We start from the raw sequence: 17,590 nt of genomic DNA on the forward strand, positions 1-17,590 counted from the left end.
TCCTGTCTACCTCTGTCACACCCTCTCAAGGATACTGCCCTCAACAGGTAGGAGCTTTGTACGGCAAAGCAGACCCTGTTACCTCTCCTGTATATTCTCCAGTGGCTATACAGTACTCTCGAAGCAAGTATAAATCTTAACAGTCACTTCCAAAGGTCACAGAATCTTGCCTCTGGCAGACCTTCATTCCCTACCACTGTGTTCCTTGCTGAGCTGCAAGTTTTGTTTTGTTTTGTTTTTTCCCCAGTATTTTCTTTATCTCCAGGGTTACTGCTGGGGCTCAGTGCCTGTACTACCAATTCACTGCTCCTGGAGGCTCCCCCCCCCCTTTTGTTGTCCTTGTTGTTTATTATTATTATTGTTATTGTTGTTGGATAGGACAGAAATCGAGAGAGGAGGGGAAGACAGAAAGGGGGAGAGAGGGAGTGGTGCAATGCACAAGGACCGGAGTAAGGATCCTGGTTTGAGCCCTGGCTCCCCACCTGCAGGGGAGTCGCTTTGAAGCAGGTCTGCAGGTGTCTATGTTTCTCTTCCCCCTCTCTGTCTTCCCCTCATCTCTCCATTTCTCTCTGTCCTATCCAACAATAACGACATCAATAACAACAGTAAAACAAGGGCAACAAAAGGGAATAAATAAATAAATAAATTTTTTTTAAAAGGGGAGAGAAAGATAGACACTTGCAGACCTACTTCACCACTTGTGAAGCTACCCCCCTACAAGTGGGGAGCTGAGGGCTCAAATCGAGATCCTTATGCCGGTCCTTGCGCTTCTCGCCACCTGAGCTTAACCCGCTGCGCTACCGCCCAGCCCCCATGCTCCAAGTTTCTTTTCTTTTTTCTTTTTTCAGATTTAATCAGAGCAATGCTCAGGTTTATGGTGGTACTGGGGAATGAACCTGGGACACTGGAGCTTTAATGTTGAGAGACTTTTCTTTTAAATCTGTAATTATTAATTAGATAGCAACAGCCAGAAATCGAGAGGGTTAGGGGGTAACAGAGAGACAGAGAGACAATGCTTCACCACTCACAAAGCTCCTGGGAGACTTTTTACATAATCATTATGCTATTTCCCCAGCCTCTTTCAAGGTTTTTCTTTTCTCTTCTCTTCTTTCCTTTCCTTCCCCCCAGCCCCGTACCCAAAGTTTATTGCTGGGGTTTAGTGCCTTTATATCACCATCATTCCCAGAAACCATTTTCCTCCTTTTTCTTTCTTGTTGATAGAGAGTGAGAGGCAAGAAATAGAGGAGAGGGAGTAGGGCGGCAGCACAGCGGGTTAAGCGCAGGTGGCACAAAGAGCAAGGACCTGTGTAAGGATCCCTGTTCGAGCCCCTCGGCTCCCCACCTCAGGGGAGTCACTTCACAAGCAGTGAAGCAGGTCTGCAGGTATCTATCTTTCTCTCCCCCTCTCTGTCTTCCCCTCTTCTCTCTGTTTCTCTCTGTCCTATCCAACAACAATGACTATAACAATCAAAGACAAGGGCAACTGTGGTCCGGGAGTTGGTGCAGTGGATAAAGCTTTGGATTCTCAAGCATGAGGTTCCCGAGTTCAATCCCTGGCAGTACATGTACCAGAGTGATGTCTGGTTCTCTCTCTCTCCTCCTATCTTTCTCATAAATAAATAAATTATTAAAACAAAATAAACAAACAAAAAACAGGGGCAACAAAAGGGAATAAATAAATATTTTTAAAAAAGAAAAAAGAAATAGAGAGAGAGGACAGAGAGAGAAGCACCTGCAGCACTGTTCTACTACCTGTGAACCTGCAGGTGGGGGGCTAGGGACTTGAACACAGGCATTTGAGCATACTAATGCGCATGCTTTACCAGGTGAGCCTCTTCAAAGTTTCTTAAATGCCTTAGCACTCTCCTTATATCAGGGTACCTAAACACATTATTTCCTCTCCTTGATCTACCTACAGTTGTAACTATTCAAAACAAATAACCGAGAAAACAGTAAATGAACCCTCTTGCCTTACCTTTTCCCCCTTTTGTTGCCCTTGTTATTAGTGGAGAGCCGGGAGCTCGATCTGGGATCCTTATGCCAATCTTTGCACTCTGTACCATGTGCACTTAACCAGCTGCGCTACCACCTGGCCCCCACTTTTTTTTTTTTTTTTTTACCAGAGCACTACTCAGCTCTGGCTCATGGTGGTGTGGGGGACTGAATCTAGGTGAGGGGTTAGTGTTTTGCAGAAAACTGAGAAATTTTTATACAATGAACCAACAACTGTATTTACTGTTCACTATAAACCATTAATCTCCTGAATTAAAAAATCAAACCACAAGAACCGAAAACAAACAAAAAACCACTTAATGAGGGCGACCATGGTGGGATCAGTCAGGCCTATGGGTGAAAGTCTGCAAAGGGTTTGCAAGGAGTGGGAAATAATAAGATTTGTATGTCTGATGGGTCACTCCAATGACTGGTTTGGTAAACAGGTCCAAGAGTGACAAGACTAGAAGATGAAGGAAGATCAGTAAGGAGACTGTTACGATAACTGAAGTGAGTGTGTGTTTGTTTATTTTGGGTAGAGACCAAGAAATTGAGAAGAAAGTGACAGAGAAAGAGGGGGACCAGGTGGTGGTGCACTTGGTTAATAGTTCACATTACAGAGCGCATGGACCTAAATTCAAGCCCCTCGTCCCCACCTGCAAAGGGAAAGCGTCACAAGTGGTGAAGCAGAGCTACCTCTCTTTATCTCCTCCCCACCTCTCAATTTCTCTCTCTCTATCAAATAATAAATAAAAGTATTTAAAAACAAAGAGATAGAGGAGAGAGGAAAGGTGGAAGACAGAGAATGAGAGACAGACACCTACAGCATGGTTTCACCATTTGTGAAGCTTCCCCTTGCAGGTGGAGACCAGGGACTCGAACCCAGGTCCTTGTACACTATAATGTGTACACACTCAGCCAAGTATGCCACCATTCAGCCCCCACTACAATAACTGAAGACAGAAAACTTTTTACAAATATGAAAAGGACAGTGCTGGTAAGGATGAAAGGATGATATTCAAGAAATGGCAGGCAAAAAAAGGTGTGTGTGTGTGTAAATGTTATGATTAAATATACTAATGGCAAGAATCACTGGCTGTTAAGATAGGTGACAAGGTGGCCTAGGAGCAGAGTGGCAGATAAGGCATTGGCCTCTCAAGCATGGCATCCTGAGAGTTAGATCCCAGCACTGAATCTACCAGTGGTGCTTTCATTTCCTCTCTCTGCTGCTCTTCACAAATAAACAAATCTTTCAGAAACTTTAAAAAATGTGACTGGGTCTGAGAGATAGCCCAAAAGTTGGTTAACAGACCTCCAAGTCTGAGGCCCATAGGTCCCTGGTACAATGCCTGTCACTACCATATGCTAGAGCTGAGCAGGGCTTTGGTATCTCTCTCTTAGTAAAATCAATCAATCAGTAATAGATGATTGAGTAGGTGCATTGCTGCCAGCTAAGAGAAAAAAAAATGATGAAAGGCAAATTTAGAGAAGACAATGGCTTTGGTCATGTACGATCTTTTTTTTGCTAGCAGGGTTATTGCTGGGGTTTGCTGCTGGCAATGCAAAACCACTGCTTGCTGTAGCCATTTCCCCTTTTTATGTCTCTGTTTTATTTGATAGGACAGAGAGAAAATGAGAGGGGAGGGGGCATGGGGGAGAGAGAAAGACACTTGCCGGCCTCACCACTTGTGAAGCATGCCCCCTGCAGGTGGGGAGCATGGGTTCAAACCCAAGTCCTTGTGTGGGCTCTCACACATAGTACCATGTGTGCTCAACTCAGTTCGCCACCATCCAGCCCCCTACTCATGTAGAATCTTTGATTAGCATGGGGTATCCAGCAAGAATTATTCTCAAACACTAAAGTTCAGGGAGGACTAGGAATCACCCTAACATGAGGATGAAGAATGTTGTCCAGAAAGAATTTGTAGAGTGAACAGAACAGTGAGCTGAAGGTAAAGTCCCTCAAACACCACCTTAAAGGGGCAGGCTGAGGAACAGGAACTCATGTTGGGAAAGAAAAGCCTAAAGAATCATGTGGAGACCTGAGAGAGAACTCTGTCTCAAATGCCAAAGGGAGTAAAGTTTCAAGAGAGAGGGAGTGATCACCAGTGTCAAATGCAGCAGAAAGGTCCAGGAAGATAAAGGCTGAGAACTGCCCACTGGATTTGGCAAGCTGTAGGTGAGGCAGCTGAGTGTCAAGACAGATAAGTTCACATGTGGTAGTTTCAGGGATGAGGATGGAGTTAAGAGATAGCATGTTGCTCCTATGTGTCAACAAGTATACCGTACACCGTTAATCCTCCCCCCAAGAAGTGTGTTTATATATATATATATCATATTGCTGATCTCAAATTCTCTTTTTTCTTTTCATTATTATTTAATTTAATTTAATTTAATTACTTTGGGTAGAGACCAAGAAAAATTCAGAGGGAAAGGGAAACTGACAGGAAACAAAATCTTGGACCTTTGCAGCCTCTGACATGAGTCACTTTTTGCATAACCATTATGCTATCTCCTCAGTCCTCAAATTCTATTTCGTTCTTTCTCTCTCAGGATTTATTAATAACAGAGAGAAACAGAACATCACTCTGATATATGTGGTGTCAGGGATCAAACTCAGGACTTGATGATTTTTCAGTCCAGCACTCTAGACACTGTGCCACTTCCTGGGTCATTGACCTCAAACATTAAAAAATAGGAGATGAGTTGTTTCTAGGAAGAAAAAGAGGAAGTGGGAAGAAGACTTTATATCTGGAAGTTTCTGAAGGCAAGACTAAGAAGCAAAACCTTGCTGAGAGGGCAGTCAGGCCTAGCTGAGGTTGAGTGATCGGTGATGGGAAAGAGAGCAGTGGGATTCACTGGACTTCCCCGCATGATCCGTGGCACTGCATGTGCCAGAGTGATGCTCTCACCTTCTCTTTTTAAATTTTTTTCTATTAACTTTATTTATTCATTGGGGAGAGAGAGAGAAATTGAGAGGAAGGGGATGATAGAGAGGAAGAGAGACAGAGAGACACTGGCAGGCCTGCTTCACCACTTGTGAAGCCTTCCCCCTGCAGGTGGGGCCTGGGGAATTGAACCCAGGTTGTTGCTCAATGTAACATATGCGCTCAACCAGGTGAGCCACCACCCGGCCCCACAGTGTGATTTTCCCTATCGATGCTGGTGGGCAAATATGTGTATTTATACAAACGCACTATATATATGAAGTAAGAAGCAGAGGAAGGAGAGATGTCATCTCTAGGGAAACATACACTAAGAATGCAAGAAAACTGAAAATGGTGAGAACCCAGTGGTCCAGATGCAGTCAGGATAGTAATGGAAGGAAGCAAGGCCAGAAAAGGACTGAAAGGCCAAGAAAAAAATGGAAGGAAAAATGAACTTGTATTTAATAAGCACCCCCCCAGGGGCCGGGTGGTGATGCACCTGGTTAAGTGCACATTATAATGCATTAAGGACCCAGGTTTGAGCCCCTGGTCTCCACTTACAGGGGGAAAGCCTTGCGAGTGGTAAAGTAATGCTACAGGTGTCTGTCTCTCTGTCACCCTCTTCCCTCTAGATTTCTGGCTGTCTCTATCCAATAAATAAAGATTTAAAAAAAAAAAAAACACCTTAAAAAAAAGTTCCCTGCAACACTTAATATAATCCCCATAACAGTCTTATTAGGTAGACAGTTTTTATACTTTATAGATGAAGAACTGAGACCTACAGAAGCTAAATACTTTGCTCAGGTGCATATAAGCATAAATAGCTAATAAACAACCTGGCTTCCATTACAATCAGATAACCTTGAGAGAAACACACAGGGTGTCCTTGTATATTTTCTGAAGGAACACCAGACACTCCTTGTAGTCTCTTGCTCAATGGGAAGCTACTTTTGGGCTCTCTTCTAATAAATAAACCTAGTTCTCATAAACATCTGAGGGCACTCTCAGAATTTGAGGGACAGGGCCACTAAGGAGGGAGAGAGAGGGAGAGAGAGTCTGAGATAAAAAATGCTCTTAGAAGCACAGTGCAAAAGATTTTCATGCTGGAAGCTCTCATGTCCCAGGTTTGATCCCTGATAAGGAGAGAGAGAGAGAGAGAGGGGAAGTGTGTGTGTGTGTGTGTGTGTGTGTGTGTGTGTGTGTGTTTGTGTCTGACATAAAAAATGCTCTTAGAAGGGCTGGGAAAATAACACAGTGCAAAAGATTTTCATGCTGGAAGCTCTGAGGTCCCAGGTTCGATCCCTGATAAGGAGAGAGAGAGAGAGAGAGAGACAGAGAAAGAGAGAGGAAGTGGGGGGGAGGGTGCGTGTCTGAGATAAAAATGCTCTTAGAATGGCTGGGAAAGGGCAGGGGTAGCTAGCATAATGGTTATGCAAGCAGACTCTCATGCCTGAGGCTCCAAAGTCCCAGATTCAATCCTCTGCACCACCATAAGCCAGAGCTGAGCAGTGCTCTGGTAAAAATAAATAAGTAAATAAATAAAATGGCTGGGAAAATAACATAGTGCAAAAGATTTTCATGCTGGAAGCTCTGAGGTCCCAGGTTCAATCCCTGATATGACCATAAACCACAGTCAAGGAGTGCTCTAGAAAAAAGAACCAAGGGAAAGTCAGGAAGTGGCTTAGTGGATAAAGTGTTAGACTCTCAGATATGAGTTCAATCCATGGTAACATATGTGCCAAATGATGTTCTGCTTCTGCTTCTTTCTCTCTCCCCATTAATAAATACATCTAAAAAAACAAAACAAACAAACAAAACTCTCAAAGTAAAGGCCTAATTTAACTGAGGCAAGAAGCCTCCCAGAGTCTGCCCCGAAGCAGGACTCACCCCAGCTGCTTGCTATAAATAGTAATTAATTTTTTCCAGAAATCATTTGGGCTGGTTTTGACAAGCAAGCAATGGAATGAAACAGGAGCACACACTGGCACAGTCCATCGGCAGAGTTAAACCTCATTCATCCCACTGGCACTGTCGTCTTTCCACCAGACTGTGAACCGCATGAGGCCCAGGACCGTGTCTCTTTGGCTACCATCTGTATCCTCAAAAATCTGTCAGAGTACTGGCTGTGGCACATACTTTAATAACTGAATGACTTCTGAAGCAAACGGCTATTACTAGAAGCTTTTTCTTCAAAGTGCAGATAAAACGTTTTCTCCTTTACCAAGTTATCACACCCTGAGCTAGAGTAAACTGCTCTTTCCTGTGGATTCCTCAGAAAGGATCGCCGCAGCCGAGACGATCTTTATTTCACCATAGCTACAACCACTCCTCCCGAGAACAGACGAGGACTAAAAGTAGGATCAAAAGGTTCGCCCCCACCGAGGCCCGGGGCCCAACTCCGGTCGGGTGGGGCCGCTGGGGCCGGCTTGCTAGGAGGCGGCGCGGGGCCCAGACGTAGGAAAGGCGCCGGCCCGGCTTACCTTCTCCTTGACAGCCTGGTAGCTCTGCTGCAGCCAGCTGCGCCACCATCCCACGTCCTCCCTGTGGAGACAGACATATCTGGCGACCCTGTGGTGCGCTCCGACCCGCGCCACCATCCAGTGTCAGTCCCCCCTCGGATGTGGCTCACCAGCCGAGACTTCGCAGAGATCGCTTCCCACCCCCACACACACAGCGTGTCCACCCTGCCTGCTCAGTCCCGTCCATGCCCGCTCTGGCCTCCTGTTCCCCGCGGGGAACCTGGTCCAGCGTCCCAACCCTGAGAGAATTCAGGCCCCAACGCCCGAGAGCTGGAAGACTGGCTCACCCTTCGGCCATCTTGCCTACATGACATCACCACTATTTACTGACCTTTGACTTCCGACACGGCCCCGCCCCCTCAGGCACCGCCCTGAGCGCTCGGTCCAATCCCCGCGCCCGCACCGCCCTCAACCCAATCTCCGTTCCTCTCCATCAGCAGGCCCCGCCTTCTGGAACTCAGTCCAATCCTGTCTAGAGTTCATCGTGAAAGCCCGCCCCTGAACGCTCAATCCAATCGCCACTTAATCGTATCTTTAGGTCCATCCCTCCAACCTTAGTCCCACCTCCACCTTCCTGGAGTCTAAGCAGGTATAAGCCGACGTCCGATACGGCGGCTGCAGTGGACCATGATTAGTCCTTGGACTGTAATGCGGAGAATTGGGATCCTGGAGTCGGGTGGGAAGGAGGGAAGAGAAGGGCGTGAACGCGGCTGGAGCTAGAACGTCTGGACCGGCGAGCGCAGGCCTAGGACCGCCCCCCTTTGTGAACGCAACTGCGTAGCAGCTCCTTGGATCCTTTGGGGCTAGTTCAACCTGCTAGCGCCAGGGTTTGGGGAAGTCGAGGAAAGTTCAGGGGTAACTTCCAGGGGTACTTCTGGAGGGCTGTCAGGATATGGAGGAGATAAGACGCACACATTCAGTTACCTCAGTTTGTGGCAGTTCACCCTAAAACGCTGAAAAGTGGATGTGATCTGGAGAAATCTGAAGACTACCTGGAGCAGGGGGGTTGAAGGAGGTGTGTGTGTTTTTGAGAGTGACTTTCTGGAGGAGGAGGAAGTTTCCACTGTTCGTTCTGCTTTCTCTGCCACCCACCTGCACCTGTGCCCACATATTTTGCACCAGAACCCCATCCTCTTTTGTCTGTCAAAGGGGATTAACTTTAGTATTCTACCCTCCCTCCATTCTTCTTCCCTTTTTACAGAGTTATTCCAAGTATTATACATACTGCTGTTTCTTCCATTAAACAAAAAGTAAATAAATCCCAGTCTGCTGTTGATCCTTCATCATTGCCCTACTCCTTTGCAGCAAACATCCTGAGTTGTCTATACTCACTGTCTTCACCTTCCACCTTTTTCCATAATCTTTTGACACTTCAGGTGTTTGCCTCCTCTCAATCCTTTGAGATAACTCTTGTTAAATTACCAAGAGCAATGATCAACTTTCAGTTCTCATCTTACTAGAACCATCAGCATTTGTTTTATTTATTTACTTTAAATATTTATTTTATGTATTTGATAAGATAGAGAGAAATCGACAGGGGAAGGGAAGATAGAGAGGGTGAGAAAGAGAGAGAGAGACACCTGCAGCACTGCTTCACCAATCCTGAAAATTTCCCCCTGCAGGTGAGGACTGAGTGGTTGAACCTCTGTCCTTGTGCATGGTTAATATGTGCGCTCAACCAGGTGCTCTACCGGCCAGTCCCTCAGCATTTTGTTTAATATAGTTGATCACCTTTCTCTTTCAAACACTTCTCTTCACTTAGCTTGCAGGAGACCTTGTTTTTCTGGTTTTCCTCCTATCTTACTGGCATTTCCTTCTCAATGTACTTTGCTGTTTTCTTATTAATGTCTTGTTGTTGGAATGTTCCTAGTCTTTTCATTTTTTTCAATTGGAGGATTAATGGTTTATAATCAACAGTAAAATACAGTAGTTTGTACACGTGTAACATTTCTCAGTTTTCCACATTTTTCAACCCCCTCTAGGTCCTCCTCTTTCATCATGTTCCAGGACCTGCACCCTCCACCCCAGGGTCTTTTACTTTGGTGCAATGCAGCAATTTTCATTTATTTATTTATTTACTTACTCCCTTTTGTTGCCCTTGTTGTTTTATTGTTGTAGTTATTATTGTTGTTATTGATGTTGTCGTTGTTGGATGAGACAGAGAAATGGAGAGAGGAGGGGAAGACAGAGAGGGGGAGAGAAAGACCTGCTTCACCGCTTGTGAAGCCACTCCCCTGCAGGTGGGGATCCAGGGAGCTCAAACCAGTATCCTTACGCCTTGCACTTTGCACCACTTTTAACCCGCTGCGCTATCGCCCAACTCCCCCCCCCCCCCTTTTTAATAGAGGCAGAGAGATAGAGAGTGAAAGAGGCCATAATACCAAAACTTAACTTCGATGATATAAGGGCTGGACTTGAACCTGGGCATTGCACATGATACAGCAGCAAACTACCCAAGTGAACCCCCCACCATATCTTGTCCTTGACCTTCCCTTTTTGATAACTATACTCTTTTTCCTAGATGATCTCATTAAATTTGATGATGTTTGTTCTTTTTCTCTTTTCATTTGCATTTATTTAAACAGTTCTCAAATCATTTGAGTAAATTCGGCTTCCTTTGGTAAGCAAAGGACCTGAGATAATATTTTTAAAACGAAGAGGCAGAGTCTTCAGTTCATCCATAACACAGGTGTAGTGTGTTCTCTTCTCTTTCCACACACTCTGAAGGACCCAGTACTTTAATATAATCGAATAGCTAGAAGAACAATTTGTGGTGCAATGTATTGTCACTTGCTAAGAACTAGTTGAAATACCATTATCCCCTTCTGCCAGCTTTAAGAAATAGCCTTTGGGGAGTTGGGCTGTAGCGCAGCGGGTTAAGCGCAGGTGGCGCAAAGCGCAAGGACCAGCGTAAGGATCCCGGTTCGAGCCCCCGGCTCCCCACCTGCAGGGGAGTCGCTTCACAAGCCGTGAAACAGGTCTGCAGGTGTCTGTCCTTCTCTCCCCCTCTCTGTCTTCCCCTCCTCTCTCCATTTCTCTCTGTCCTATCCAACAACAACGACATCAATAACAACAAGAAAACAACAAGGGCAACAAAGGGGAATAAATAAAATAAATATTAAAAAAAAAGAAATAGCCTTTGGAAGGCATACATCATGAAACTCTTCTTATTTCCTGCTATATAATACAGATTACATAAAGGTGGATAAATGCACATTTATATAAGCATAAAGCAGTTGCTGGACTGAAAGATCTTTAGTTCTAAGACTAGCAGTACAGGTTATAGAGCATAATTACATTACACTTAGTTGCAGGTTAAATTTGATGACTTAAAATGCCATCATACACTGGTGACTCAAATTTTCTCTCTAATACATTTCTGAACACTTCCATGAATATCTCTTTTTTAAAAAATTATCTGTTTATTTATTGGATAGAGATAGCCAGAAATGGAAAGGGAAGGGGGAGATAGAGAGGGAAAGAGACAGAGATACCTGCAGCACTGCTTCACCACTCTCAAAGCTTTCCCTCTGCAGGTGGGGACAGGGCCTGGGGGGGGGGGCGGTTTGAACCTGAGTCCTTGAACATTGTAACATGTGCACTCAACCTGGTGCACCACCCAGCCCCTCAACATGATGTATAATAGGCATATTCAAGTTAAAGTGTCCCCAAACTCCTGATGTATCTATCTCAATTTCCTGCAAACTTTCCATACCACCATCATCTCTTACTTGAATAAGTATAGGAGTCTTTTGTTGTTATTCTTAGCATTTGTTTATTTAATTAATCAGTGCATTTTATTATTTTAAAAATATATTTTGGTTACCTTTATTTATTGGATAGAGACAGCCAGAAATCAAGAAGGTAGGGGGAGATAGAGAGGGAGAGAGACAGAGAGACACCTGCAGCACTACTTCACACTTGTGAAGCTGTCACCCTGCAGATGGGGACCAGGGGCTTGAACCCAGGTCCTTGCATATTGCAACATGTTTGCTTAACCAGGTGTGCCACCACCTGGCCCCTATTTTATTATTTTTTACCAGAGCACTATTCAGCTCTGGCTAGTGGTGCTGCTGGGGATTGAACCTGGGGAGTCTTTTTACATATTCATTATGATATCACCCCAGCTCAAGATTTATTTATTTGTTAATATGAGAGAGGTAATCAGGTCATCACTCTGGCACATGCAGAACTAGGAATTGAACTCTGTGCCTCAAGCTATAACTACTACACTACTTCTTGGACCACAATGTAGGAGCCTCTTGACTGGCTTCTCTAAATAAACCCTTGCCCTACCTATTATCGGGTCTTAATTTATCCTGAAAATAATTTAAATGTTTTCAAAGTTTCTTTGTAAATATTTTATTTATTTATTGATTGATTGATTGACTGATTGAAGAGAGAGAGAGAAATTGAAAGGGAAGGAGAAAGTAGAGGGAAGGCAGAAGGAGGCGCTTGTAGCCGTGCTCCACTCCTGGTGAAGCTTGCTCCCTGCAGCTGGGTCTAGAGGCTTGAACCCAGCTCCTTGTGCACTGTAACATGTGTGCTCTACCAGGTGTGCCATTACCTGCTCTCCCTTGAAAATCATTTTTTGAATATGTATTTTTTTAAAGTATAAGGTAGAGGAACCAGGAAGTTGCTTACCCTGTTAAGTGTCTTATCGTGTGCACAACCTTGCTAAACCATGGTGTTCACAAGTGGGGGAGTGATGCTGTAGTATTTCTCCCCTCTTCTTCTCTCTAATTAAAATAATGGCAGCCTGGAAGATGATATAGAAGGTAGATTGCCTGACTTATATGAGGTTTCAAAATTTTTTAAATATTTACTTACTCCCCTTTGTTGCCCTTGTTTTATTGTTGTAGTTATTCTTGTTGTCGTCGTTGTTGGATAGGACAGAGAGAAATGGAAAGAGGAGGGGAAGACAGAGAGGGGGAGAGATAGACACCTGCAGACCTGCCTCACCGCTTATAAAGCGACTCCCCAGTAGGTGGGGAGCTGGAGACTCGAACCGGGATCCTTTGCGGGTCCTTGAGCTTTGCGCCACCTGCGCTTAACCCGCTGCACTACCACCCGATTCCCTATATCTTAATTTTTTAGCAAGTTTATTTATTCCCTTTTGTTGCCCTTGTTTTACTGTTGTAGTTATTCTTGTTGTCGTCGTTATTAAATAAGGCAGAGAGAAATGGAGAGAGATGGGGAAGACAGAGAGGAGGAGAGAAAGACACCTGCAGACCTGCTTCATTGCTTGTGAAGCAACTATTCTGCAGGTGGGTAGCCTGAGACTTGAACCCAGATCCTTACGCTGGTCCTTGCACTTTGCTCCACCTGCGCTTAACTCACTGCACTACCGCCCGATTCCCTATATCTTAATAAAAAAAAAATTATATAGAGGGGTCCTGCACACCGGGTTAAGCGCACATAATGTGAAGTGCAAGGCCCCAGATTCGAGCTCCTAGTTCCCCACCTGCAGAGGGTTCGTTTCATAAGCAGTGAAACAGGTCTATGGATGTCTGTCTTTCTCTCCCCCTCTCTGTCTTCCCCTCCTCTTTCAATTTCTCTCTGTCCTATCCAGCAACAATGTCAACAATAATAACAGCAGCAACAAAACGAAGAAAACAAAAGGGACGGGGGACTCCAGGAGCAGTGGATTCATAGTGCAGGCACTGAGCACTAGTGATAACCCTAGAGGGGAAAAAAAATTAGATTGAGACAGAGAGGCAAAGATAGAGAGACCATAGCACTGAAGCGTCCCTCAAACCTAGATCACACACATGACAAAGCAGCACACTATCCAAGTGAGCTATTTCTCTGGCCCAATGGTTTTTAGAGGCAACCTCAGTTTGCATCAAAACCCAAACCATAAGTGTTTCAGAAGTACAATTTTTCACCTCCTCAAAATCTGTTACCTCACCTGCCCCTTCACCAAAGCACCTATATCCCATCACCAAAGTCCACTGCACCTCATCTGCTCCGTCTACCTTTACAACCCACTGTCTCCTAGGCCCCTTGACTTATCTGTGCTCAAGACCAAAATCTCATCTTCACTTGACTTTACCTAATGCCCTGGTTTTGTTTCATTTCCTCCATATGAGAGAGAACATTCAAAATTTTCCTTTTATGTAAGTGTTTAGTATTTCTTGTGGGACTGCTGTTGTGGTTAGGAAATTCTTTTTATTTATTTATTTTAATGTTTTACACTGACAGTAAATACATATATTAGTTTATACATGCGTAACATTCCTCAGTTTTCCATATAACAATACAATCCCCACTAGGTCCTCTGTCATCCTTTTTGGATCTGTACTCTCCCCCCCCCCCCCCCCGCCCCAGAGTCTTTTACTTTGGTGCAATACATCAACTCCAGTTCAGGTTCTACTTGTGTTTTCTCTTCTGATTTTGTTTTTCAGCTTCTGCCTGAGAGTGAGATCATCCCATATTCATCCTTCTGTTTCTGACTTATTTCATTCAACATGATTTCTTCAAGCTTCATCCAAGATGGGCTGAAAACAGTGAAGCCACCATTTAAAATAGCTGAGTAGTATTCCATTGTGTATATAGACCACAACTTGCTCAGCCACTCATCTGTTGTTGGACACCTGGATTGCTTCCAGGTTTTGCCTATTATAAATTGTGCTGCTATGAACATAGGTATACACAAATATTTTTGGATAGATGTGTTGGATTCTTTAGGATATATCTCCTGGAGAAGAATTTCAGGATCATAGGGTAGGTCCATTTCTAGCCTTCTGAGAGTTCTCCAGACTGTTCTCCACAGAGGTTGGACCAATTGACATTCCCACCAGCACTGCAGGAGGGTTCCTCTGACCCCACAACCCCTCCAGCATTTGTTCCTGCTACCTTTTCTGGTGTATGACATTCTCACAGGAGTGAAGTGGTATCACATTGTTGTCTTTATTTGCATTTCTCTGACAATCAGAGACTTGGAGCATTTTTTCATGTGTTTCTCAGCCTTTTGGATCTCTTCTGTGGTGAATATTCTGTCCAAGTCCTCCCCCCATTTTTGGATGGGGTTATTTGTTGTCTTGTTGTTGATTCTGGCAAGCTCTTTATATATGTTGCTTATTAAACTCTTATCTGATGTATGGCATGTAAAGATCTTCTCCCATTCTGTGAGGGGTCTCTTGGTTTGGGTAGTGGTTTCTTTTGCTGTGAAGAAGCTTTTTAATTTGATGTAGTCCCATAGGTTTATACTTGCCTTAGTCTTCTTTGTAATTGGATTCGTTTCATTGAAGATATCTTTAAAATTTATGCGGAAAAGAGTTCTGCCAATATTTTCCCCTAAGTATCTGATAGTTGGTGGTCTAACATCCAAGTCCTTGATCCACTTGGAATTTACTTTTGTATTTGGTGAAATACAGTGATTCAGTTTCATTCTTCTGCATGTTTCAACCCATTGTTTCCAACACCATTTGTTGAAGAGACTCTGCTTTCCCCATTGAATAGTCTGGGCCCCTTTGTCAAAGATTAGATGTCCATAGGTGTGGGGCCTCAATTGAGAGCCACTTCTGGGCTCTCAATTCTATTCCACTGGTCAGTAGGTCTATTCATGTTCCAGTACCAAGCAGTTTTGATGACAATGGCCCTATAATAGTTTGAGATCTGGGAGTGTGATGCCTCCGGTTCTGTTCTTTTTTCTCAAGATTGTTTTTGCAACTCTAGGTCTTTTCTGGTTGCAGATAAACATTTGTAGCATTTGTTCTATTCTCCTCAAAAATGTGGTTGGGATCTTGATGGGGATAGCATTAAATTTGTAGATGGCTCTGGGTAGTTTATTCATTTTGATGATATTAATTCTTCCAACCCATGAACATGGAATATCTTTCCACTTCTTTGTGTCTTTTTCTATTTTCTTGAGTAGTGACTCATACTTTTCCGTATACAAGTCTTTCACTTCTTTGGTTAGGTTTATTCTTAGATACTTTATTGTTTTTTTTGCTATAGTAAAATGAATTGATTTCTGGATTTCATCTTTTTTTTTTTACAATTTAAAAACAAATTTTACACAGCCTTACATTTCAATTTTTTTCTCTAAAGGAGTGAGTTGTGTACAGGGGATTTAAATGCTTTATAGAAAATAAGAAAAAACTGTGCTAGAACCAACTTATTCATCGTCATCATCTTCCTCTTCATCTGTCTTTTCTTCCTCATCCCCATCCTCTTCTTCATCTTCCTCCTCTTCCTTCTTTTTCTTGCTTTTTTCGGCTTTCACAACTCCCTTTTTGGCTGCACCAGGCTTGCCTTTAGCTCGATATGCAGCAATATCCTTTTCATATTTTTCCTTCAGCTTAGCAGCCTTCTTTTCCTAAGGCTGCTTGTCATCTGCAGCAGTGTTATTCCACATCTCTCTCTGTTTCTTTGCAACATCACCAATGGATAAGACAGGATGTTCTCCTTTGATTTTGGGGCAATACTCAGAACAAAACAAGAAAAAGGCCAATGGAGGCCTCTTAGGTGCATTGGGGTCCTTGAATTTCTTTTTTGTTTCCCCTCTAGGGGGGATATAAGTTTTCATTTCTCTTTCATAATGGGCCTTGTCAGCCTTTGCCATGTCTTCAAATTTTCCTTTCTCTTTAGCAGAAATGGTCTTCCACCTCTCTGAGCACTTCTTAGAAAATTCTGAAAAGGGGGTCTGGCAGTAGTGCAGTGGGTTAAGAGCATGTGACGCGAAGGACCAGCGTAGGGATCCCGGTTCGAGCCCCTGGCTTAACCGCCTGCAGGGGAGTCACTTCACAGGCGGTGAAGCAGGTCTGCAGGTGTCTATCTTTGTCTCCTGCTCTCTGTCTTCCCCTCCTCTCTTCATTTCTCTCTGTCCTGTCCAACAACAAAGACATTAAGAATAACTACAACAATAAAACAACAAGGGCAATGAAAGGGAATAAATAAATAAAATTTTTTTAAAAGAAAATGCTGAAAAGCTAGGGACCAGGTGGTGGCGCACCTGGTTGAGCGCACATGTTACAATGCTCAAGGACTCAGGTTCAAGTCCCCAGTCCCCACCTGCAGGGGGAAAGCTTCACAAGTGGTGAAGCAGTGCTGCAGGTGTCTCTCTGTCTCTCACTCTCTCTATCCCTCCCTTCCCTCTCGATTTCTGTCTCTGTCTGATTAATAAATAAAGATAATAAATAAAGAAAATTCTGAAAAGTTGACTGAAGCATCTGGGTGCTTCTTCTTGTGCTCCTCGAGGCAAGTTTGCATAAAGAATGCATATGATGACATTTTGCCTCTTGGCTTCTTAGGATATCCTTTGCCCATATTTGATCACTTTTCCTCTGTGAGGCACAGAGTCACCCAGTGCCTGTCTGGCTCGCACTTGCCCCACCACTGTACTCTATGGAGCTCAATGTACTGCAATGGCTGAGAGCAGAAGCCAGATGCAGCCTCCTCTCATCTTGTTCTAACTTAGTGTTTGCCTAGAGGAATGCCACTGACTTTTGAATGTTAATTTTGTAGCCTGACACCTTACTGTATTGCCTGGTGATTTCCAAAAGTTTCTTGCTCGATTCCTTAGGTTTTTCTATGTATACTATCATGTCATCTGCAAATAGGGAGAGTTTGACTTCTTCTCTTCCAATCTGTATCCCTTTAATTTCTTGCTCCTGCCTGATTGCTATGGCAAGAACTTCCAACACTATGTTGAATAGTAATGGTGATAGTGGGCAGCCCTGTCTAGTACCTCTTCTGAGGGGAAATGCTTCCAGTTTTTCACCATTGAGTATGATGTTGGCTGTAGGTTTGCTATATATAGACTCCACTATCTTCAGGAATTTTCCATCTATTCCCATTTTTTGTAGTGTTTTGATCATAAAGGGATGTTGGCTTTTGTCAAAGGCTTTCTCTGTGTCTATTGATATGACCATGTGGTTTTTGGTCTTGCTTTTACTGATGTGGTAGATCACACTGATTGATTTACGTATATTAAACCAACCTTACATGCCTGGGATAAACCCCACTTGGTCTTGATGAACAATCTTTTTTTAAAATTTATTTTATTTTTAATCTTTTGTGTTATTATTTATTTTCTTTTTTATTGCCCTTGTTGTTTTAGTTATTATTGTTGTTGTTATTGATGTTGTTGTTAGGACAGAGAGAAATGAAGAGAGGAGGGGAAGACAGAGAGGGGAAGAGAAAGAT

The 17,590-nt window shown here is 43.6% G+C and overlaps 1 protein-coding gene, 1 long non-coding RNA gene and 1 pseudogene across 4 annotated transcripts in view; 1 reads left to right on the forward strand and 2 right to left on the reverse strand.

Moving 5' to 3' along the window:
• The window catches only part of BSDC1 (BSD domain containing 1), a 34,265-nt gene extending 26,507 nt beyond the window's left edge, over positions 1-7,758 (reverse strand). The window contains exons 1-2 of one of the 3 annotated variants that reach the window (XM_060205789.1): positions 7,726-7,758; positions 7,400-7,460 (exon numbers count right to left, since the gene is read on the reverse strand). In XM_060205789.1, the coding sequence (XP_060061772.1) occupies positions 7,400-7,460; positions 7,726-7,736 (72 nt within the window). In that variant the 5' untranslated portion in view covers positions 7,737-7,758. Of the gene's footprint in view, positions 1-7,399; positions 7,461-7,548; positions 7,683-7,725 lie in introns of those variants that run through there. The other 2 variants (XM_060205788.1, XM_060205790.1) reach the window with 2 other exon arrangements.
• Positions 1-17,590, forward strand: part of LOC132542810 (uncharacterized) — a 383,400-nt gene that overhangs the window by 44,312 nt on the left and 321,498 nt on the right. The gene's annotated exons all lie outside the window — the stretch shown is intronic.
• On the reverse strand, positions 15,226-16,711 carry LOC103113690 (high mobility group protein B1-like; annotated as a pseudogene).

This window comes from Erinaceus europaeus, chromosome 13, assembly GCF_950295315.1.
Source record: "Erinaceus europaeus chromosome 13, mEriEur2.1, whole genome shotgun sequence".
Taxonomy (NCBI): Eukaryota; Metazoa; Chordata; class Mammalia; order Eulipotyphla; family Erinaceidae; genus Erinaceus; species Erinaceus europaeus.